Source organism: Grus americana, chromosome 11 (assembly GCF_028858705.1).
Source record: "Grus americana isolate bGruAme1 chromosome 11, bGruAme1.mat, whole genome shotgun sequence".
NCBI classification, from domain to species: Eukaryota; Metazoa; Chordata; class Aves; order Gruiformes; family Gruidae; genus Grus; species Grus americana.
Window position 1 is genome coordinate 10,638,290 of NC_072862.1, and position 24,821 is coordinate 10,663,110.

At 41.7% G+C, this 24,821-nt stretch overlaps 1 protein-coding gene and 1 long non-coding RNA gene across 5 annotated transcripts in view; one reads left to right on the top strand and one right to left on the bottom strand.

Moving 5' to 3' along the window:
• Positions 1-13,567, bottom strand: part of PRKAR2A (protein kinase cAMP-dependent type II regulatory subunit alpha) — a 65,891-nt gene extending 52,324 nt beyond the window's left edge. Inside the window, exon 1 of the mRNA XM_054837967.1 lies at positions 13,109-13,567. Coding sequence (XP_054693942.1) covers positions 13,109-13,361 — 253 coding nt within the window. The 5' untranslated portion in view covers positions 13,362-13,567. The remainder of the gene's footprint in view (positions 1-13,108) is intronic.
• A 5,150-nt stretch (positions 13,568-18,717) lies between these two features.
• LOC129211235 (uncharacterized) lies at positions 18,718-22,429 on the top strand. Of its 4 annotated transcripts, none has more exons than XR_008578791.1 (4): positions 18,718-18,877; positions 19,758-19,915; positions 20,026-20,063; positions 20,554-22,429. It is a non-coding gene; the product is annotated as an uncharacterized LOC129211235 (long non-coding RNA). The 4 variants fall into 4 exon arrangements; XR_008578792.1 differs by having other exon boundaries at positions 20,029-20,063; XR_008578789.1 differs by lacking the exon at positions 19,758-19,915 and having other exon boundaries at positions 18,718-18,880.
• The last annotated feature ends 2,392 nt before the right edge of the window (positions 22,430-24,821 follow it).

Below are 24,821 nucleotides of genomic sequence, written 5' to 3' on the forward strand. Positions count from 1 at the left end.
CCTAGCTTTTCATCAGTGATATGCAGCTGGTCTGCTCAAGTTTGCACTAGAACAGAAAGGAAGAATTAACGTGGGCAGTTACGGATGAGATGCAGTATAAGCAGCTTTTCCTTTTGCCTCTTAGCTATTTACAGTCTTGGATAAAACAGATTGGAGTCACTCTCACAGTCAGGTACTGTATGGCATGTGACAGACAGTAAGAAACAACTATAACTGAACTATTTCTACAAAAGAGAGCAATTTAGAAGAAAAAGACAGAAGAAGAGAAGATCTGAAGCTCAGCAGAAACAAGCAGGAACACTGACAGGGCATATCATTTTAGATGCCAAGCATGGATGTTAACACAGCTATACTTGCCAGGTCAACCTGAGCTCAGGGTTGTATAATTATAGGTACATAGGTAGGATTCAAGAATAGCATCCTACAGCTAAAACAGGAGGCACATAAAAGCCCACAGTTCTTTGGTTGGGTCGCTTCTAATTTCATTACCAATTCCTACTGTCATTACTGATTTGGATGATGAAACATAGCGTATTTTTACATAAGACAAAGCTGGAATGGGTTGTGCTGTCATCTGATTTGATCTTTATAAAAGAGCAAGAGGAATTTCAATTAGAAATACCAGCATCAAGCGTCACTTCAACCTGATTCAGAGCCTAATCTCACACATCCACATTTAAATCAGGGCATAAGTACACTTGCATATGCCAGGCAAGGCACCCGTGGTTAATGGTATCCTGGGCTGCATTAGAGGCAGTGTTCCCAGCCAGCTGAGGGAGATAGTCCTTCCCCTCTGCTCAGCCCTGGTAAGGCCACAGCTTGAGGGGTAATGTGACCAGTTCCAGGCTCCCTAGTACAAGAGAGACACGGACATACTGGAGAGAGTCCAGCAAAGGCCCACAAAGATGATGAAAGGACTGGAGCATCTCTTCTGTAAGGACAGGCTGGAAGAGCTGGGACTGTTTAGCCTCGAGAAGATAAGGCTCAGGGGAGCTCTTACAAATGTATACAAATACCTTAAGGGAGGGTGCAAAGACAACAGAGCCAGGCTCTTTTCAGCCGTGCTAAGAACAAGAGTCAATGGGCACAAACTGAAACACAAAAGGGACCATCTGAACATGAGGAAACACTTTTTTACTGTGAGGGTGACCAAGCACAGCACAGGTTGCCCAGAGAAGTACTGGAGTCTCCATCCTTTGGGATACTTAAAAGCCATCTGGACATGGTCATGGGGAACCACTCTAGGTGGCCCTGCTTGAGCAGGGGAGTTGGACAAGACAAACTCCAGAGGTCCCTTCAACCATTCTCTGATTCTGTAAAGATACTCTAACAGCTTATTAAAACTCATACTTTGCTTCCAACTTAAATTCCAACGGCAAGAAGGCAAACAGAAGTGAACTTCATTTGCAGATAGATGCATTAAGGGACACTCCAGTTTCAGACATCCTTTTCCCAGGTAGATAACTATAAATTTTGACAGAGCTACTGTATAGGTTTGGGGCTGTTAGGGTTTAATTTATTTGGCTGTTTTTTTAAAGGGGGAAGGGGAGAAAGAGAGGAAGAGGAGAGGCTGAGAAATAGCCTGGGCTTCTACAATTTCTTACCAAGGGCACATTCTCCATATTTACAAACTGAGTACTTTCTTGGACATTTAAAATTTTTTTCAGTGCTGCAACATACTAACCAAGTTCTTATTCTACTAGTGCCACATAAAAGCCAACAAGCATCCACATTCTGGACAAACCTCAACATATATATCAGCTCTCTTAGCCAGTGTCACAAAAGGCATCTATTATCAGTTGATTTTCTATGATAATGTCTGCATTCTTACCTACATCACCAATTTTTAGGACTTAGCACTCTATCCTGTCAATGTAATCACCACTGAAGACTCACTCTTCCCTGAACAGTTTGTGAATGACCTTTCTCAAACCAGTCCTTCTCAAAAGATCAACAATTTAAAGAGCTGGCTCAATTCTTATTGAAGTCTGATTTTGACAGGTTTTTTAAATTAAGTGCTTAAAAAAGACTAAAGATGTGTTGTTGATTTGTGAAATAAGAAGTGTATTCAAATAACTAGTGTCCCCATATGTGATATGTTACAAAAAAATTGGAGAAAATATTGTATCATGCATCATAACACATTTTTTAATAACCAAAGCCAAAAAACCTTGGTCAGCTGCTTATAAAAAGTTCTAGATATACTTGCAGCTGAAGTTATTGGTTTTCTAGTTAAAAAAGGCAAAACCAAACACACAAAAAACCCCACACCAACCCACAACTTGTGACCCACATACAGATTTACCTACAGTAGTGACAGAAGAGGTGCATAGGATTTACAGGATATTCTCCTGTAGTGGTAGCTGCTTCCCCTCATCTCTAGCATGCAGGATCCTCCGTATGAGCTTAAGTAACTCTACAATTCAGGTTAATTCTTTTGTCCGATGCTTTACTGGGGAGACAACAAAACACAAATTGCATCCAGCCCTTCCACACCACCACAGCAGGTAGCACAGCCTCAGCTCTGAGGGAGGATGACAGCCAACAGACTGAGGGGTGGTACAAAGTGATGAAGAAGGTACACAAGAGTATCATGGCTTCTGCAGAAGTATTACTAACATCTCTGTGATTCTACATGTATACAACATGAAGTACTACTTATTTACCAGTACAATTCTATTGATCAATAATTCACAAGTGAACCTTGTTCCATTCAGATATAATTTGGTAACAGTTTCCTTCAGTAAACAAGGTATAAATAAAATTGAGTAGATTCTAAATATGTATGTTTTAAAATTTAGAAAAGTTAAAACTTCTTATCTGTGCAATCTTCAGGTTGTTATATACAAAGCAATGAGCAAAAATAACTTCCGTATCACATCTCAAAAGAATGTCTTCTACAGCTTTGCTCCTTCAGATTTACACTTCTAACAATATTAAGTCAACATTCAGCAAAGCTTAGTTAAAACATAAAGCTATAAAAAGAATAATCTCCATGTTAAAAAGTATTTTGACAGACAACTCTCCCCACACACACACTTCCAGTAATTCCATCTTGTGCACTTTCACAGGAAGAGGATTTTAAGGAAAGAGGAAGGGTGAAGACAGATAGATTTGTCCTGTTTCTAAGAAGGGATAATAGTAAAAATCAGCATGTTCTCCTCAGACCAGGGGAAAATCTTCTTTTATAGAACCATAGAATCATTTAGGTTGGAAAAAACCTTTAAGATCACTGAGTCCAACCGTAAAACTAACACTGCCAAGTCCACCACTAAACCATGTCCCTAAGCACCACATCTACAGTGCTCACAAACATTTGAAGTCCCTGCAAAAGGGCACAAGTTAGCACTCATCCTAACATAAATATGTCAGTAACAATAAAAACAATAAAAACAAATTCCCTGACCAAAGTGAGTTGCAGCAGGTGGAAAGTACTACATGGTTCAGTCTCCAGATGAACTGATTTTTTATTAGCAGAACTTCTAGTACAAAACTCCCCACAGTCACTGTTACATACTGCTTCAAAAGAAATGGTAACATTGCAAGTCTTTTAGCTATGAAAAGTTAACAGTTTCTGCACATAAAAGCTATGAAAAGTTAAAAAATCCCAACACTAGCAAAAACAGTATACATCATACAAAGTTATATGGTTTCATAGTGCTATGAAAAAACAACACAAGGCACAACACTTAATTAAATGTTTTCAGCAGTGAGAAATTAAAAGTACTTCACAAGGATATAAGAGATGCTCATACAGAATACAAGAGAAACTGAAGCCCAGTTTACAGCTGTTTATGATAAAGTTACTCCATCTCAAGATTAGAATTAAAATCATTATACAAATTACATCCATTGATGTTTAGTTTCTATATGCTTGAGAAACTGGAGTATTTAAAGTAACACTCTGAGTAGTATTAAGTTTTAGCATTTTAGAACAGGAATACTTGTGGAATCTTCCATCAACCATCCCCAAAGGTATCACAGACAGAAGACTGAATGTTAATCTATTTTAATGAGCCATTTTTCATAACTTATCCCTGAGAAAGCTTTGAGTCTTACAAATACTTATGCATTTTAATCAGAAGCATTGATAACATTAAATGTTAAAAAACCTGTTTCAGAACAATCACTTTCAAAAAAAAAAGGAAACTCATCATCTTAGAATTTTCTTTCCAGGGCTATCTATGAGAATTCTTTCATAGAGAGGTACTCCCCATATCCATGACAACCTGAGATGGACCAGTTCCTTACACTAGTGTGTCCTTGAGGAAGCAATTCTTCCTGAATGATCAGGATTAGCACAAGTGTTGCCACAGAAATGGTAGTGTTTACTGGAGCCCCAACAGGAAAAAACCCACACAAATATTTGTATTTTTCTTTTCTTAAAATCTCTTCTATGGAATAGTTTTCTTAATAGGAAGCAGAAAACAATATGCTATCCCAAGGGAGGAAGAACCAAAATGGAAATGAAGGGCCATTGTGACATCCTGCTTTATAACAGTCTGTCAATATACAATCACCAAGAACAAGGAACTTGGCACTACAATTTATTCAAAAATACATAGGAAAACTACAGAGCAGTTTCTCAATCCTCATCTGAAAAAACACACAGTTCACTCCCCACACAAACTCCATACGTTTTTAGAATGCTTTGCAAGAAGAGAAGCAGTACTTTGCAATCCCTCACTGCATACCACTCTGATTCAGAGAAGGACAGAAACAGTTACCAATGGAAGAACACCTTTTTACCAAAATCACCACTTCATCTCCAACTTGCAATCCTAATCCTTGTTCACACAACAGTTTAGAGAGAGATTTTGTGACAACTTCCTCAATTTTGCTGGTAAGATCCCTGATCATGGACCATCTTGGTTTGGACTTCAACACCCAAAAAGGAGTGCAGGGTTCCAGGCTTTTGTAAGATGACCTCAGAATGAAACCTGACATCATGCCAGTTGGAAACTGAGTTCCTGCAGGCTGTATACCATTTCTGAGGAGAAGCAAAGCTGTTCTTCAAGCCACTCTCAGAAAGTTAACAGGAAATAGAAGGAGGGAACAGAGTGTGACTTCAAATTTTTTAGAAAAATAAAAAACAAGTTTGGTTTTGTTGTTGTTGTTGCTGTTTTTAAATTATCATAAAAGCAGTGCTACAGAAGGAATACTTGCAGTCCCTCCCACATGCCTTGAAGGCAGGCTGTTCCAAGAGATGTCTTCTCCCCGAAAGGGAATTTCCCAGTCTATACACAGAGCAGAACTGCCACTAGTCATCATTTGCAAATTGTACATAGAAATGCCCCTGTACGGAAAGGGCTAGTAGCAAAACTGCTACTAATACAATGCTGGGCTTTATTAGACACAACTTATTGTATATTTATGAAACAGAGGCCAAATCCTAGCAGTATGATAACTGTAAGACAGGCTTGCTTTCTTCTAAATCTCTTCTCTCTCCTAGGTATCCTATCCATTAAAGCGCACAGATCATTGCCACAATCACCACAATTTTCACAACCTCACAGACAAAACAGAAATGACTGCAAAGCAGCTGCTTGTTCTGTGTAACAGACTTCTGGAGTTTCCTCCTGATAGTCCCTTTTTCAGATCTGTACTTTTAAAAGAAAAGGATCCTTTTGCATTAAAGGATCTCATAAGCACACACCCTTCAGTACAATTAGTACCTTGGTGCAAGAGTCTTTTATATATCAGTGGTTTGTCCGCGCTCAGATTTCTCAAGTTCCCCACTAGTTACTTTTCTAACCAATGTTCTTACGATTTATCTTGGCTGTTTCATATTACAGTGATGCATAAAGATACTAAAAATGCAGACTGCAGAAGAGTCCAAATCACTTGCCATGCAACTAATGGCACCTCAGGAAAAAAAAATAAATCTACGTGAATCAAAGAATCTTGATATATCAAAAAAACACCAAACAATTGTTACATACCAAAGAAGTACTGATGCAAAGCCAGACCACAAAGATGCAAGTGCAGTAGCATATCCAAAGGAATCTAAAGGACTGTTACAGAGACAAGAATAATATCCCTCTGAAAGAGGAACCAGTACATTTGTTAGAGTTATATTTGTCATTGTCTCCCTCTTCTTTCACAAAAAAATATGAATGATCATTCATGAAGTTGAAAATGTTACTAAAGCCAGTGAGAAACATTCATAGCTCATCTTGGCTACACTTCCAGTCTGCATTTGAATAATGAGCAACTGCTCTTTGTTAAACATTAATGCTTTTTAATGACTGACTGGTGAATAATTTGAAGTGAGCTTGTTCTCTGTTGTCTCCTCCTCTTCCCTGGGATCTCCATTGTTCTATTTTAGATAAGAGGGTACAACTGAACTTCAGTATTAGCAAAAAGGGAAGATGGCTCTCAGCAACACTGAAAGTACTGTCTCGGCAATCTAATATTAGTTTATTAAATGAAAAAAATAGCATAGTTAAAAAGAAGCTAGTATTCAGTACATATCTAGTATTGCAGTACAATAGTTTCCTTTACCTTAGTTTTAGAACCAGCTAAAAGAATCCAATTTTAGGAGTTCCATACAATTTTTCTTAATTTTTTTTTCAATGTGGAAAAACAAGCTTTTAGGAATTCAGCAATAATTTACGAAGGCTAGTTATCCACTTCCTTTATAGTTAGTTACACTCTTTTTAGAGGCTAGTACACAGAGTAATGCAGTTTCTATTTGCCCAAAGTAACAGCAGGATACTAAAAGAGCAGAAACTGAGTCTAGAATTTAATTTATCTGTACAGTTATAGCTAGTATCAAAAGCTCTTTCAGGAAAATATCAAGCTTAACAGTTAAGTGAAAAGTTACCAGCATGCAACAGAACACAAATATAGCTTTAAAAGACATTTTAAAAAGTACTGCTTGCTTCTTCACATTCTGGGATGTAGAGATTACTTAAGGAAAGCGCAATGATTATGTCCAGCCACTGAGAGCAAGCTGGAATAAGAGGGTATCTTTCTCTAGGGATTTTAAGGACTGTCTAATAGATGCGACAGGAATAATAAGGGTGCTGATGACCGGATGTTACAAATAATGCTGTAAGTATACTATGTCAAAATTGCAAGAATTTTATCTGTTAAAATTAACATAGAAGTTCCTCCTTCCTGATGTAAATCAATACACATTTAGCAACATCCAGAGATATTTGCAAGTTTCAGTCAACTGATCTACAATTCTCTGTTTCTCAGCCAGCCAGCAGCTTTTATCCCTTCACTTCACACTTTCAGTTCTTTTACTATCTCAGGTAAGAATGACATATTACATCTGTATTTTAATTAAATTTTCATTTGTACTGAAGATTACTGATGAAACTTTCCTTCAGGCTTCACTGAGATACAAATGGTGACTTCCTTAGAACTACATCACTTAGTTAAAAAAGGTCCCTTGTAATAGAATACGTACAATCTTAAGAACAAACACTGAAAAGCAAGTCTTTCGTGCTAAGCAAATACAGAAGCAAAAAGACCTCCAGAAAAAAGCTTTAGATATTTTGTGCAAGTAACTAAAGAGAAGTGAAATCATTCTTCCTTAATACTGAGTTTATCTTCAAAGTTCCCCTGTGTGAACCAGATAAATATAAGGAGTGAAGTTCCATTAGTACTAACAGCAGTTACTCTATTTAATCCTTCAGATTGCAGTCAGGGAGAATTGCCTCTGCAAAAGCAAAGACACGTGCAAGTATAGCAGCTGCACAACAGTAGTCTTTCTCTTTGCATGTTTTATGTTAAGGTAAGTACGTTCAAGATACTATGCTGCCAAATTAAAATTTCTATTAAAATCAGAAAATTAAATGTAGAAATATATACCCCTTAAAACATTATCAACGTGGATGCTTCGCTAATGCTTTGCTTTATAATTGATTTCACGTTATTGATGGAGATCAAAGCATAAATAAAACCAAAGCTTCTACACCTTTAGGTTGCTAGGCTTGCTTACACATACATTCTTTTTAAACATATTATAAAGAAAGCATGTGTATTTTTTTTCTTTGCATACTAAACTCAAAGACATGATACAGTTAGATCATAATCTAGAGTCTCTTCCTCCATCTCTAAAAATTTAGGGACTACGTAAGCAGAGCGCAAAACACCTTTGTTATAATCACTATTAAGCCATATGAGTCAGTCAAACAAATTTCAAAGGAAAAAAAAAAAGATGTAGCACTAGTAATTATGAGATTATGGAAGTGCCCATTGTGCTGCCTAGATTTTAAGGAGTAGCTATTCTTTGGACTGAATTTGCATCATACAATGCAATAATACTGTAAAAAAGATGTTCTACAAAGAGAGGATCTTTTAATGTTAAGGACAAAAAAAAACCACAATCAAAAAAAAATCAGAGTGAGGAAAGACCTACTGTGCTTTATTCCCAGTAAATTAACAATTATGGAGGAAGTAGGTAGGTGAAAGTACTACTAAAAAGTTAAAAGTACTTTACTTTTAAAGGTGATAGTACCTCACAGGAACACTTGCAATAACCCAGGAATCCGAATTACATCTGAAAACTTGAACAGTATTCTTCAGAAGGACCACTAGTCTCCTTATTCTATCCTTCAAAAGTCTTAACATCATCTGACTTCTGTCATTCAATAAATTTCCTTGAATTATTTCAGGAAAACAACAAGGAGTTATGCCCGACCTGTAAATTGATATAGACAGACCATAAATGCTTTGTGATTAATGTAACACAGAAATTCCTGAGGAATTCCACAAGACATATCAGCCAAGGACAGAATAAGAAGGCATAAGCAAATGATGCTTACGAACAGTAGTAAGTGATCTGAAACAGTTTTAATTTAATATTAAGCACTTCAGTTAACAATTAACAAGATAAAGATTTCAAAGATGGACTGAACTTTTATTCAGTATCACGTCCAAGATCTCATGAGGTAAAAGTGCATTCCTCTACACCCTTCTGCACCCCTCCTGCTCAGATATCCTATTGCTGTTTTAAAGATGACATTTAGCAAATCCTTGAATTTTAATTGAGAAGTTCAGTGCAGAACTAAACAGGACCCTTTCACCTGTTCATCCAGATTCATATTCACCATTTTTCTTCATAACAATAGAGCATACTGAAGAGGATTATTTCAAAAGCAATACCTTAAGAAGTATTCTCTTTTGCTCAGGGAGCAGCTGAAAAGTGCACAATCTTTCCTTCAGTATCAAGGTGAAACCCTGGGAAGGAAAAATTTGATTTGCACTAAAGTACTTGTCATTAGTTAAAACAGCTGAGTTGCTCAAGTTAGTATATAATCCCACAAATATTTTAGTTCCACTGTTAGTTATATTTAATATCTCCAAGAATAAACACGGGTGGTTTTTCAATTAACTGATTACTATTATAAACAAGGAGACATAAGTCAGAAAACTAACGGTGCAGCACCTTGCACCTTTGGGCAATTGCCTCAGATGACAGGGAAGGAAAGCTGCCTGCCTGCCTTCCTTCAGATGTGCTGCTCACAACAGAGGGTTTCCCAAAGCCATGACTCAGTCTCAAAGAGTGGACAGACCATTTCTGCAGCTTTAACGTCACAGCCTTAACACATCCATTCAGAGCTGCTTTGTTAAAATTACAAGTGTCCGGGTCAAGGACACATTTTAAGAATACAAATCCATCCTTGGTTATGTCCTCAGCCTGATTTTTGAGGTTGTCACTTTGCATCTTTTCCCAACTCTATCAACTTGTCAATTTAGCAGTTATACCAATCAAATAAAGGCTCTGAGAAAGGCTTTGTATGTATAAATTCTCTGCCCCAGCTCACTGGATAAATGTTTCTAGAGGTTCCCCCCCTCACCCTCCCCACTAGAATAATTTTCTTTCCACACATTCCTTCCACTCCAGTCTCTGCTGAACAGCCACATCCTGACATCCTTTGATCACATATACAAAAACAATTAAAATCAGGGATGAAACTCCAGGGGGTTCAGAGAATAAACATAAACCTGGAAGTAATTTCTTAAGTGTCACAAGAGAATAGAAGTCTTTTTTGTAGTCCAGTTAGTTTCAGTGACTTTTAACACATTGATGGAGTGCCATTATGGCAGAAAAGGAACCACTGGCGTCACTACGACTACATGAAGACATTTGCCACATGGTTTACACCAAAGGCCACGAGCTTATTCTGGTTTTATTTCTCCCTTCTATGATCATATGCACTCAAAGCATACCAAAAAACAGATAACTCATCTGATACACAAATTTAACATTGTTGAAGTAGAACCATGAAGACAACCACGATATTTGTGCAGACATCTTTCATACACCCAATATATACAATCAGGTTAATTATTTAAACTAGCTGTAAGTTTTCTTAACATAATACTTTACAAAACTACCACTGCTCAGTTTCATCTTTCTATTTAAAAAAAGCCATGGAAACATTTTCAAAACATCCATTTGACCTGGTTTTGCAACTTGAAGGTAAACAAGTGTTAACCTAGGAAAATAAAGTGACATTAATTGTAGTCTTTCCTAAATTGTCAAAGATGAAAAAATGCAATGTTAGTAAACAGTACCAGGGCCTGTCCAGTGAGATTACCTGAGACTTTTTCATTTTGTGTGTTTTCTCTAAATGTCCTTTAAATGCTGAGTAGTCCATAAGCACACAAGATCTGGTCTTCCACAACAAGGTAAAAGTATTTTCCTATCTATAAAATTCATAGAAGACAGAGATATCAGAACCTCTAGCTTAACATTTTCTCATTAATAAAGCCTCCTGTGACAATAGTTACAATGGAAATCTAAAAAACACATAGCCGTGGTTGACTGCACCCCACAATGTTAAACAGCATAAGAAAGCATTGTTTCCCTGACCCTACAGAGAGACTCTCATCTGCTGTTAAGTAGAACATAGCACTCCTCCTCTCCCAGGTCTTTGAAACTACAAGGAGGGAATAGCATGGGTTTTCAGATAAGCAGAAAGACAAAATTACTGACAGTGCCACTTGCCTCAAGCAGAAGTGACGCTGATCGGCCTTGTTAATTTAATTTCCTCTCTAAGATACAAAGATGATGAGCAGAAACTTGAAGCAAAGGAACCACCTTTCTGCTTTGGACAGCCTCACCACATAAAGCTGTATTTGAAAAGTTGTTTGCCAGTTGTTTTTTAGATTTTTATCTGAAAATCTTTAACTTCAGAGGATCCTTTCAGCTGCAGTTGCCAACACTGACCAGGAACACTTTACACTTACTCCCCTGGAGAACATCTTTCAAACCCTAAAACAAGAAATACAAAAGTTGCTTTTGATGACATTGAAAGCTCTGATGGAGCAGAAGGGGGTTTTGTTTATGTTTTTGTTAGTTTGCTTGTTTTTTTTAAGGAAAACACTACTGAGATATTGCACATTGTAAAAATTGCACTAAATAGCTGGATATAATTTTTTTAAATCTAGAACTTTATTTTAAAATAATACATTTTTCAAAAATCTACAATTACTTTTATATTTGGAGATGCTTGAAAATATTTCTGACTTGGGTTGCAGGACAAACAAAATCACTTGTAATTATCGTCATAAATTTGTGCTCACACTTGCACATCCCCTTTATTTCAATCTAGTCACCACCAGTGTCCATCCCTTTACCCTTCACCTTTCATCTTTTCTTCTTCATGCCCTAAAGAGAACCTCTCTCTCATTAGAAAAAACAATCGCTCAAATCTAGACAGTAATTGCAAACTGCTTTTTAATTCATTCTGATCATACATTTTATTCTTGTCCTCTCGTATACTTGCACGTCCTGTTTAGGTTGTATATTTTCAAGAGCAGAAGCTCGGTTTTACTTTGGAAAGTTCCCAGCCTGAAAGGGCTGTAACAATAGCTGGTCTCTCAACGCTTCCTTAATAAAAAGAATTATTTGTTCTACAGTTCAATTTCTTCTTGTTTCTTTAAAACTGTTAAGCAGAGCAGACGTAAGAACACACTGCATCCACAAAGTAACATAAAGTAATTGGTCTAAAAGAGGACCCTCTATCAATAAAAGTCAGAAACCTTTACTCATGTTATAGGTCAAGGGCACAAGACCTCCAAGTTTAGGGAAAGCACGCCTTTTCTTGCCTTTCCCTCTCCCCTGAAGTTACCTTCTAATAACGACAGAGTATTCAGTAATCTTGGGTCCAAAATTCTGTGTGTGCCAAGAAGCACCATTCACAAACATTTGAAATAACGTTTTGCATTGAAGCTCAATTACAATTTGAATTATAAGCACTGCACATTGCACAATACACAGAGTACATTTTTACAGAATAAAAATGGAAGTATCACAAGTGGCGTTTCATTGTCTAGATCAGGTAAGTATCTTTTCTATCTTAGCTATGGCATAAACAAGAATATACAGGTGGTTTTGCATTTTTCCTATTTAGTAACATTAAAAAGTTATTTCAGTGCTTTATAATAACCACTTTAAACACACAACAGCGGCAATAAACATTCCCAGCCCCGGTGAAAAAAAAAAAAACAAAACAAACACTTATCCACAACGATTTAAAGACAGAAATGTAAAGATAAGTACAGAAGAGATTGCACAATAACACATGATCTTTCCTATCACATGCTTGGCAGTATGCTCAATTCACTCCGGTAACTCCGGTCAGACCCGAGGTGCAATTCTGGCCGTTAAACGGCAGCTCTGTACATCTGCTTTCTGATACCCCACCCAGGGAATGAGTTTCTTGCTGGAGTCTACGGGCCTAATGTCAGGGCGAGCGAGGCTTCCCCCCCCCGCCCGGGAGCAGAGTTCTCCTGCAAGCGTTCAGCTTCCCCGCGGCACAGCTGACACCCTGCACGGAGCCACCGAGGGACGGACCCCGCTGAAGGCGCCCGGCAGCACCCGCCGCGGTACAGCGGTGCTGCAAGCGGACGCAGCCGGAGCCTCTCCCCCATTCAATCCATCCCGCCCACTCTCGTCCCGCAGCCCCGAGCAGCAGCTGCCGGGGCAGCGGCACAGAGGACGGGGTGGCGGAGGCGCCCGCCCGGCCTTCCGGGCTGCCTCCTCGCCCGGGGACAGGACCCCGCCGCTCCCGGCCCTTCCTCGCCGCCACGGGCTGCCCCTCACAGCCTCCAACCGCCGCCGCCCCTCACCGCCGGTACTTACGCTCGAAGTCGGAGTCCGAGTCCTCGTCGCCGCGGTCGGGCTCCTCTTCGCCGTTGGACTCGGTCTGCATGGGCTCCCCGTCGAAGCTGACCACCCTACGGCCACCGCCGATCGCCTCCTGGTCGCGGGCATCCCGCAGGCGGGCGAAGTAGTCGGCGGCGAAGCTCAGCAGGTCGGACGGACGGTGCCGCAGCACCTCCACCGTGTAGCCCTGCAGCAGCTCCGTGAGGCCCGGCGGGATTTCGATGCTCATGGTGCCGGTTACCAAGGAGGAGGCCGCCGCCTCCTCCTCCTCCCCCCCCCCACCCTCCGCGGCCGGCTGCGGTAGTGGCGACCTCGGGGCCTCCCTCCGCGGACGCTGACTGACTCCCGCCGCTCCGGTCACACGAGCCGCGCCGGAGGGGCGGGCGGGGGGGGGGGGGAGGAACGAGGACGGGAACGGCTGCGCAGGCGCGGGAGCGGGCGCGGGGCCAACGGCCGCGCACGCGCCGAGCGGCGAGATGCGTGCGTCACTGCGAGGCGCGGCGCGAGCGGGGCAGGCGGGCACGAGGTCGGAGGCGGCGCGCGCGGCTGGGGAGGGCGGGCAGCGGCGGGCGGGGGCAGCCGTTATCACCCGGTGTCCGCCAGCACCACGGGGCGCAACCGGAGGAGGCCCGGCAGGAGGCGGGGTCCCGGGACCGGCTCCGCGGAACAGCCGGGGCGGCGGGGAGGTGCTCGTGCGAAAGCTGATCGGGGACTGCGGTTCTGCCCGGGCAGAACGGGCTGGAGTCCTTAAACACCGGTCACCGAGATGCCCTAACGGGTTTGCGTGATGTTTGCGAACCTTTGGACCGAAGCTGACTGCCGGTGTGGGGACGGGTAAAGGTCAGCGGCGGGCGGTCGTGCCGAGCCTTGTGCCTGGGCTGCCCGGAGGTGGATGTGCGCGGCGCTGCAGCCTGGCGCAGCAGCTCCTGCGGGGTGGGTTCTTTCCTTCCACGGCAGCGACCCCACTGGCTAATTTCTTCTCTTTCCTCACAGGGTGTTTCAGAGCTCCCCCAGGAGTGGGAGAAGGAGGGGGTTTTGATCTCTGAATCTTGATCTGATTCTTGGTCTGGGTTAGATTTAGGCCCTCGGACCCCTCTGGTTTCTTGTCAGAACTAAGTCATTAAATATTCTTAAAATTATCGAGCACAAGAGAAGCAGCATGTGCGTCTTCACACCTTTTGGTAAAAGCTGAATAAAGCTGTAGTGTCATCATCTGTGAAATGGTGGCAGTGGTATCGATCTGCTTAGTACTGAATGCCCGAGAGCATTAAAGATTAAGAGTTTCAGAAAAGCGAAACATTAATTGCTTATATGTGTGAGCTTTGGAGATACCTGCTCGTATGTTGTTACATGTGCTTTATTCCGATTTTTGCTCGTATTCTTTGCGCAGAAGCGGTTACCTGTGTGTACGAGGGAGGTCTGGCAGATGCACGGGGTAGACGACTGGCTGCGTGGCGTGGAGCCATCGGCCTTTGAGGTTTGACGTTGCTGGAAAGCTGGTAGTCTTGGAAGAAAATAAGCCTGTGCAAACAGGAGCTGAGGAGAATAGGGATGTTGGCTTAGTGACGCCACTGCATGTTGTCAGTGTAAATATTTTTATTTAATTCTTCTTTTGTTTCAACAATAAAAGGGCAGAAATCGACGTGTGCTCAAAATAAAAAATTTCACTTAGAAGCCCAGAATTGGCTGAGGCAATTTATTGTGTGTTTTGTTTTTGTTTGCTCATGTGCCAAAGGGTCCCCTCGCTTGTCCAGATGGTTCTCGCCACGCTCCCATACAAAGATAGTCTGTTCATCGCTGTTGGCACGGAGGGCGCAACTGCGGATCCCAGAACGCCCCATTCAGTGCTTTTACTGACTTTATTCTCAGGGAGGGAGGCCAATTGGAAATCTTGTGGCGCTTATTACAGCACCCCGCCTCTCTGGTAAAATGTATTCCTTGTAATACAGCTCCCATATTTTTACGTGGGGTGGGATTACGTCTTGAATCCGTGTAAAATGAACGAATTAAAAAGAAGCACAGGAGGTAGATTTGCCACATCTCATCAGTTTATCTGAAGACTTTTTTTACAGCAGGCACAGCAATTGCCGTATCCCTTTTCTGCAAAGATAATTGATACTGCTTTTTCATTTACCAGTCCTGCCGTATTACCTTTCTGATGGTCTCAAACAATACAAGAGCACATTTCACTGCTCAGTGTACGTACTTTACCTACTGATAGAACTGGTACACGGAAATGGCTTTGGTCAATGAGAAAAACATATTCGGTTAGTCCCCCACAAAATTTAGTAAAATTTCTGATGAGATCTTCCCTCTGCCAGTTGGGTGCTGGAGAGACTACTGGTGGTGAAGAGGTAAAAAATTAAATTTAAAAAATGCTGTAAAATGAAAAAAATACTGTAAAGAATCAAAAGCATCAGCAAGTAGGGCCAGAGGAAGAAAGAGAAAATCTAATTCCAAGGGAATGAACTTATTTTTCGTTACTCTTGCACGACAGCCAGCCACCTGACAATTGCCTGCTTTTGGCATTAGTCAGCTCTTGTGTTAGCTTTTAACGTTTGTTGATAATTTTCTCTCATTTGTGCCTGTGGATATAAATCTGGTTATTTATATGAAAAAATGTGTTACCAATAAATATTGTTAAATCTCTGAAGAGCTACATTGTGTTAGCCTTCTGATATTTATATGCCCACATAATAACTAATCGGCTTCAGAGGAACGTAAACAGCAGAGGTCTGTTTAGCCTTTTTCCGAAGGTCAATGGACAAAATAAAAAGCATCCAAGGTCACACGAAGCACGTTTTCAAGCTGGTTTACACCACAGTTTATCCCAGTTCTTTATACACCTTTTTTATTTTGTGAGCATCAGAATTGATGGCCCATATATGCAAGAGACTTGTCTGTGATCAAGTTAATTGTAATACTGCCTGCTGTGCATACATATAGCTCATCATACGCTTTCTTTCACCCCGAATTTGCATTATTTTTTTGATTATTACTATAATAAGCATCCACATTAAAAGAATGGTAGAAAAGAAATTAGGAAATGCACTTGCAGCCTTAATTTGATCCCCTTTATAATAAGGTTTTTAATTCATGCAGCATGACCAAGGCAATTTCTTTCCACTGGCTTCGTGGCCTATTCAGCACCCAGTATGGAATTAGATAAGACTTGTTTAACTGATGGAGCTGGTCCCCACAGTATTCCTATCAAAATATATATTTTTTTCAGAATCATATTTTCTCCTAACGCTTTCTTAGTATCTGAAACCTATTCCCATATTTATCACGTGTCCATGCTCCCAAATGTTGAGGTCTCTTCCCTTCACTCTGCCTGTCCTACCCAGTGCTACGTGACTTGGATGCACGCTTAGTGAAACTGATGGAGCTTCAGTGCTTGTCCCACTCGCGGGAACAGAGAAATTGCAAGTTAAAAAGCAAAGTAGTCTGTGCAGTCTTGCACTGAAGAAAAATAATCAGATTAAACCTCCAGACTGGCTCTCCAAAAAGTAAAATAAATCCTTTTATAACAAGTAATAATTTACTTCTCGTAAACCTGTCAGCACCAGCCAGAGCTCAGACACTACATAAACATACGTACATCTTGGATTAATTACACTTGCCTCCAAATTCCCTGCAAGTAATTCAGTACAAGGATAATGCAAGAAAACACTAAATATTCTGATGGTTGGTATTAGAAAACACAATTTCTTGTTTAAGGGAGGTTAGATTAATTACCAGGAGCATAGCTCTTGCATGTTGTTGCAGGTGACACACCAGCAAGCTCGCTCAAGCCGGGCATGTCCCAAAGCTGTCCTCCCTACACGCCAGGTTTAGGGCCCCCTGCAAACACCGTGAAGTCCTGCCCTTGCCCAGCTGAGTTGCGGAGTTCAGTGTTGTGAGGTGCTTTTGACACAAAAAGCACAAACTGATGAATAGATTCAGCAGTGGCTTTGAAATTCAAGGGTTTAAATTATTTGTTAGTTCCAGGTGGAAGAAAGGATCGTTGATAGGTGCCCTGTTTCTTACGCTGTCTGTCCTGTCGCCTACTACTGCCCGTTGTTGGGGCTGGTTGTTAAGTTTGGGGAACCTTTGCTCTGGCCCACTTTAAGCTTCACAAATTAATCCAATCAGAGTCCGGAGCATCTTAACACCATAGGTACTATTTTTGTCCTATACCGCTGCTATTCATATTAAGAAGCTATAAGCAAATATTAAATAATTTAAAGACCACACTGATAGGTATGAAAGCGTATTAAAACAGAGCAAGTCAGACATTGTATTTGTGATGGAGTAATCAGGGTTGCTTGCCATTTTCCTGTGTTTCCTGCCTGGTAACTACTGCAGTTCACTGCAGATTTTTAAAGCCCCTCCATCCAACATCGTGGAGCTGTAGAGTTGAAGACCAGCAGAACTGTTTAATACTCTTATGCAAAATGCTGTAAACCTCACGACAGGACGTTTTCCACATCCCCCTGTGTGCTGAAGCCAGTGACCAGGGTTTGTCCCTGTCTGCTGTCTCAAGCAGGACAAGGGGAGATTCTGCCCGGGGAGAGCACGTAAGCCTGGCTACTGTCTGCAGCCTGGTCCCCATGTAGCCCTCTGGCATCTCCAGTTGTTCTGTTAGGGATGTCAGAGTCATCCCCAGCTATTTCTCTCCGTTTCCAGTCCAAGGACTGCTGCTTATAACTCTCTCATCTGGTTTTGGACCTGCAAGTGCAGCGTGCTTACACGGTGTCTAACAGCAGCGAGTTTCCAGAAGTTAAATATCTCTTAGGTAAAGCAGCGCTTCTCTTTCCTCAGTTTTGAAACACTCTTCCCAGATTTACGAAATGCCCCCTGATATTGCAGGATTCAGTGAATGATGCTTCTGCATGTGTTTTATTTGCTACTTTGTGATTTTGCAAACCTTGATCTTAACTTGCTTCAGCCTGCTCCAAATGAAGGCCTCACAGTCTTGCCAGTCTCTCCTCCAAAGGCAGCTGCGTCATCCCCAGGACCACGTTAAATGCTCTTTTCTGTACCTTCTCAACTTTGCTACGCCTTTCATGAGCACCGTGTGCAGGTCTGGTCTCCACATCCCAAAATGTGGGCTGACCGCGGTTTTACTCAGCAGAAAAACGATGCTGTCTGTTTTGTTCTCTACCGCATTTCCTTGGGGATTTTTGGCTGCCGTATCATAATGAACTGAAGGTATCCAGTCTTCCTTTTAAGACATAAAAAGATGAAAAAAATCCCACTTGCCTTGGTCTGTTTCTCCAGTGGTTGATCACCCTCATTGTAAAAAACGTATGCTGAAGTTCGCATTTGAAATTTGCTGTTTAATGTTCAAAATTTGGGGGTTTTGTTTTTCTACCTACTGCTTTCTCCTGTCACTGTAAATGTACATGTACATCATATAACTTTGTGTATAATTGTCCTGGTTTTGGCTGGGATAGAGTTAATTTTCTTTCTAGTAGCTGGTATAGTGCTGTGTTTTGGATTTCATGTGAGAATAATGTTGATAACACATTGACGTTTTTAGTTGTTGCTAGGTAGTTGTAGTGCTTACACTAAGTCAAGGACTTTTCAGCTTCCCACACACTGCCAGGTGCACAAGAAGCTGGGAGAGCACAGCCAGGACAGCTGACCCAGACTGGCCAAAGGGATATTCCATACCATGCTCCGTATAGAACTGGGGAAGCGAGCCAGGAGGCAGGATCACTGCTTGGAAACAGACTGGGCATCAGAGAGTTTTCCCCACAGGTGGTGAGCAATTGCATTTGTACATCACTTGTTTGGGTTTTTCTATATATGTGTATATATATAAACACTATTACTACTACTACTGCTATTTCTTCTTCTTCTACTACTACTACTACTTATTGTTGTTATTGTTATCCTATTAAACTGCTTTTATCTCAACCCACAAGTTTTTTTTCCATTCTCCTCCCCACCCCACGGGGCAGTGGTGCTTACTTACCAGCTGGGGTTAAACCACAACAATAATGTACACAAAACTTCTGCGTTTTAGTTTTAGCAGAGGAAGTAATGCTAACAAAAGACAGAGTGATCCTGGGCTTAGCTATCAGGATGCAGAGATCCTTCAGAACATCGCACAGGATAAAACTGCTTCTCCTGCTTCTGTTTGGTTTTCTTCGTAGGAAAGTACTAAACCTCAGAAACCAAAGCTTTGGTACTCTAACAAGCCAGTCTCTTTACAGCAGTAAGCAAGGTTCAGTATATATTTTTCTTGTTTGCTTTTAGAGTGAGTAGCTTGAGTACTGTGTATTTCGATAAATGATATGGGACTGTCTATCTCTAGTACAAAGACAGGACAAAGAATCAGCCTCTTGAATAAATGTACATAAATACTGGTGTCAGTTGAAATATCTTACTCTGCCTCTACCTTAGTCCATCAAGCCCATGTTGTTTAAACTACACTGAGCAACACTACATAGCAGATGTAAAGTTTGTGGTTTCCATGTCAGAGAAGCCCTCAGCACCTGCGCTCTGATGTGTAAGCAGGGGATATTCGTGTAAGAACTTAGCTAATCATTTGGTTCTCTTGAATACAAAGTGAAAACCGTACCTGCTTTGGTTGTACTTTATTTTCTGTCCTTGGCGCTGTCAATGTTATATGAAGAACCTCTCTGGTGAGGTCGGATGAATTCTGAGCAGAGGGAGCTGGTGGGAGCAGACCTTTGTGCATGTCCCGTGGTAGCCAGTCACTCTGCATAGCCCTGACACTGCTGGAATGGCTACGTCTGGGTTACAGCTCATGGGCATTGCTGCTGAATAAAGGTAAAAGATTTTTAGATAGTTTTCTTTCAAGAGAAGACAGCAAATTAACCTGCCTGTACATTGTTCAAAGACTAATCTGAATGTGAAATATCAATTTCTATGTTTTCCAGCAGACCCTGTTCAAACAAAAGATTGTTGCAGTTAAGAGGTGTGTCCCACAAAGAGCTCTGAAATTCCTTTCTTCCTTGAGCCCTTGCTTGCAAATCTGGGATTGGCTTTTACTGTCTGTACACACTTGTCCTGTCCCTCCCTGTCTTCTCACGTTTCCGCCTGAGGCAGTGCAGGTTATCAGCATTTCCCCATGGTCCCGACCTGCGCTACCTGCCACCTGCCCTGGAGCGCTCCAGACACTACGTATCGCTCTGTCGCTAGCGCTGCAGCTCCTGGTTTCACATCTTCCGTTGTCACCTTTGTCCGTTGATTGTTATTGACCTTTTCTCACACCTGGGCGGTTTCCCCTTCATCATACATCTGTACTAGCTTTCTGTCAAATAACCGTTGCCATTCCCAAAACTTCACCTCTGAGGTTTACCCCAAATGCATCACCTTATCCCTTGCCCCATCTTGCTTATCTCCCCCCTGGGGCACTTTGAGCCCCCTTCCAGACTGAGCTTGTGTCTCTCCCCCTCCTCTTGCAGCACTTGATCCCTCACCGAGTCAGAAGTCACCGCGTCTTTGCTCTTTGGCCTCGTTTTATGGTAACCGCAAGAAAAAAGCCATTAAACCATTTCACTGTTCCCAGCGTTTACGTCCCTGCCCCTGCCCTTTGGTGCCCATGGATCCACCGCACGCGCAGAACCGCCGTATGCGGGGCAGTGCTACGATGGATGCTACCTGAGGAGCACGTTGTACCAGTCCTTCCAGCTCAGCACAGTGTGTTGGCTAATTCCCAGTACTGAAATTGCAGTATTAAATGTAAATTACAACAGTAATAAATGAGCTTTATCCACCAAATCCCCAACATTTTATATTTTGCTCTGGAAAGCCTTCTGTGAGCTCTATTACAGCTGTTAGCACTTGTTTTAATTAAACTTATAGCACAGCATGCTGCTCAGTTAACCAGTTTTCAGTTTTCAGAGAAAATCAGCAAGCAGCTCCAATTGCATTTTTCTGTCATTCTTCACATGCTGTGCTTTAGCATACGTTATAAAAATGTTGATAGAGGATTATACATCTCCAGGGAGGATAATGGCAATGCGAAACTTCTTACTTCTAGGCTATTTTTTCCGATTTAGTATAGGTTCTTACATTCTATGAAAATATTTGGTGTTTAGCTGCAGCTTGGATGCCTGCATTCAAGGACACAGGTGGTGTCAGCATCCAGGACAGAGGATTATAAGCCCACCTCACCATGGTTAGGTCCCTCATTGTCAGTGTCAGCAAAAAAGTAATTGGTTTGTAGGGCTGAAGAACGCTTGCTGCCTTCAACTACGACTAAATCATGTCTGTATCAGAAAATAATTGGATGGGTGTTCCATGTACGGTGCCTCTCCTGAGGTTTTTTTGTGACTTTAATTTCCAGGGCTATCAGCCCAAAAGTGTTGTATTAGAAAAACAGGAAAAGAAGAATCTGGTTTTAGAGAATGCAGTGGCACAGCCTTTTGTTGCAGCGGTTTGAAGTGTCTCTCCATTGACATCTAGTGTCCGTACAGACAGATCTTTAGATTCCTCGCAGCCGTGCTGGCAATATTTATCTCTAAATCTTTAAAGGTTTTTTCCATGCATAGTTATTAAGATCTCTTATTGATAATACCAGGCCAGCCAGTAGGTGAGGCTGATGGCGAAAACACAGGGATCTCCCTACACTTACTGTTTTGTGATATGCAGCGGTATCTGTAGATTTCAGTGTTCCAAATGGCTCCAGAAACCCTTCCAATGCCTTGCGGTTCAAAAATATTAACCTTTTTTCAAGTCATCCTGTGAACACCTGCAAAATATTTTCAATCTCTATTACCTTTCCTCAGAGCATACAAGCAATTGTGAACCAATAAATATTCAATAAATATTCAAATAGTATGAAGGATTGTACTTCTGCAGTCAGGCATTATTCTAATTTTCTTTAATTATGCAACAGTATTTTTTAATAACAGAAGCCTCTTTATTACAATCCGTTATATCACTAAAAGCTATTTAATAAAGAACTGTTTTTATCTACTTTTACAGTGATGACGAGTTATTTTCATATTTATTTATTTATACTGTAGAAATTCCAAGTTTACAAAAGATTTGATGTTTTGCTTTTGCAAAATCTTGAACAGTGGCAGTTCATCATGTCGTTACTGTACACTTTGCTCCGTAAGCAACTCCACCTTTGCAGTGCTTCCTCCTGCTCCTTCAGTCGGCCTTACGAGCTTATGCTGGGGCAGTGCACACAGGAGCTGTGCTAGAAACACAACCCCACCATGCTAGATCCTAGCATGAAGTGGAAAAGTCCTTCCGTACACAGGAAGCTCCCCGTAGGTTCATATTTTGAGCATTTCCATGGATAGAATCTGTTTTCAAAGGGAGTTATTTAAAAAAAAAAGTTATGAAAGCTTTACAAGATTTGCTGCCCTAGTATTTGTGTGTTACAGCTTCAGGAGAAGACCTACAGGTCCAAGGATGCGTACCAGGCACAGGTCCTGTCCAGGAATGACTCTGCAGCTCCAAGGGGCTCGTGGACTCCATCGTTTCTTGGCAGTGCCTTTATGATCCATCCCTTTCCCACCTTTCCTCGGTACCTCAGAAGGTCTAGAAGAGCTCTCTCTTGGTTTGGGGATACCTGACATAGCAGGGTCCTGTCCTTGCTAACTAGTGGAAATTACTAATGTACAAATAATAAATCTTTGCCTTGGAGCAATAGGAAACTTCTGCTGTAAAAGAGCTACAACAGCCTTTAACTTTTTTCTGTGAAGGTCAGAGGAGAGTGATACAATATTTCCCCCACTTTCTGGAAAAGCAGCTGTCATCAGTTTCTACGGACGGTCAAATATTTTCCCTCTTCTTCCTTTCACTGTTCTGTTATTTAAAAATACTCGTTACATTAGCCCAACTGTCAGAGAGTGTATTGAAAGAACCTGCTGAATCAATAAATCCAGAATAGGAGTGAAAGCATCATTAAAATGTATCCTGCTCAGATTATTCATAATTTAACTATAAAGCAAAACATGTGATCATGAGCAATAAAGGAATGTGACATAAATAATTTCATTCAGTGCAGTGCATTGGTGCGGGCACTGGTAAAGCTGCTGCTGCAGCAGCCTGAGCCTTTAATATGCAACCGCTTTACAGCGAGAGTTACAAATACACATTTGTATCCGTCCTTGCCACGATCCTTTGGCCACCCTGACTTTTCATCCCCAGTAGGACTCGGTGCTTCCAGCAACCCCAAATTTTCCCTCCATGGTATCAATGGAAGGAGGCAGCAGCTGCAGCTGAGAGCATCGCGTTGCTACGGCAACACATCCCACTTCCCCAGGGACCGCGTTGCCTCGGCGACATTGGCCGGGCAGACACCGGTAGATCAAATGGTGTCAAAGCAGCTGCCCCCCAAAAAGCAGGGCAGCCCTGGCCTTCAGGTGACATGGATAGGCAGAGGTAGATGACCTAGTGGGTGTAGGACCATGCACTCACAGCCTGGGTCTGGAGTAGGAGAGGGTGACCGGTGTGCGTGGTTCTTCACAGATGGTGAGACAAGGTTACTGCCAAAAGGAGCTTACCTGATAGTGTCTTAAACTAAGACGGCAGGAAAGACGATGTCAGCAGGATGGGTTAGTTGAAGGGAGCAAGTGCTGAGGCCACCGTTCTTGGTTTGTATAATCAGGACCTGCAAACATACTGCAACATCAGAAATAATCGCCTCTTGTTGCACAATGCATCTACGAATGGACGAAATCTTGTACATTCATTTTAGGATAGTCCAGTGCTTCATTACGCTGCGTCACACACAGCACACAGCGTCACGTAAGCAGAGGATTAGAGATTAATTTACATAGGGAAATGCCTCCCACTCATGTGCCCGCAGGCGGTCCGGCAACCAGACCCAACCCGGGGGAAAACGCTGACAAGTTTTCAAGAGCCTGTAGACCCTTTATCACAACCGCGTTCATGGAAATCTGCACCAAACGCCTTCTGTGGACTGCACTAGGGCCACCTGTGTAACTGCTACTGAGAGGAAGGTGTTCCAAGTTTGATGCGTGGACGTCGGTTATCCACAGAACCTGAAGAGCAATGGGAGAAGCAGGAAGATGGTAAAGGGCAGAAGAATTTACACAAGACAGGTAATTTCCTTGTCATTTGTCCATTCTTCTTATAGGAACCTTTTCTCCCTTTACACTGTCGGATTAAGAAGCCTCTTGCCTTCTGTAATTAGCCCTTGAATAAATAGCATCTCTCGAACACAAGCCTGTGTGGCTTGTTTTTGTGTGCTGGCTCTGCTTTGCTTTTATTTAAGCCTTACACCAATTCTTGCAGAAGAGCAGAGCCTGCTTCAAGGGGTCTAGTTTTACCTTTTGCCTCTGGAGACATTACCATATGCTGCAGTGCAATGTCTCAACGACGTTAACATATCTGGTTTTACGTAAACTTTGCCTGTCCTGACAGCTACAGCCCTACTACTTGATTTATCCTTGTATTTCTGATATTGGCCTTACTCCCTCTGAACCATTCTTTGTGCATTTTCCGCAAGGCATCAGCTGTCTTTCTTCTCACAATCAAATCTGTGGCTAATTGTGTTTACAAAAGATTCCTGAACTGTGAGAAATGTTTCTCAGAGTGTGCAGTTTTGCATCATTTAGCCTTGAAAAAGGATGCTGCTTTCCCTGACCTCTTGCTACTTTTTCTCAATGACTCTGGTAATTGCATCAGTGGCCTTGAGAGTCACATTTTCCTTTCACATCTAGGAAAGATCCAACCTTTCCTTACCCTC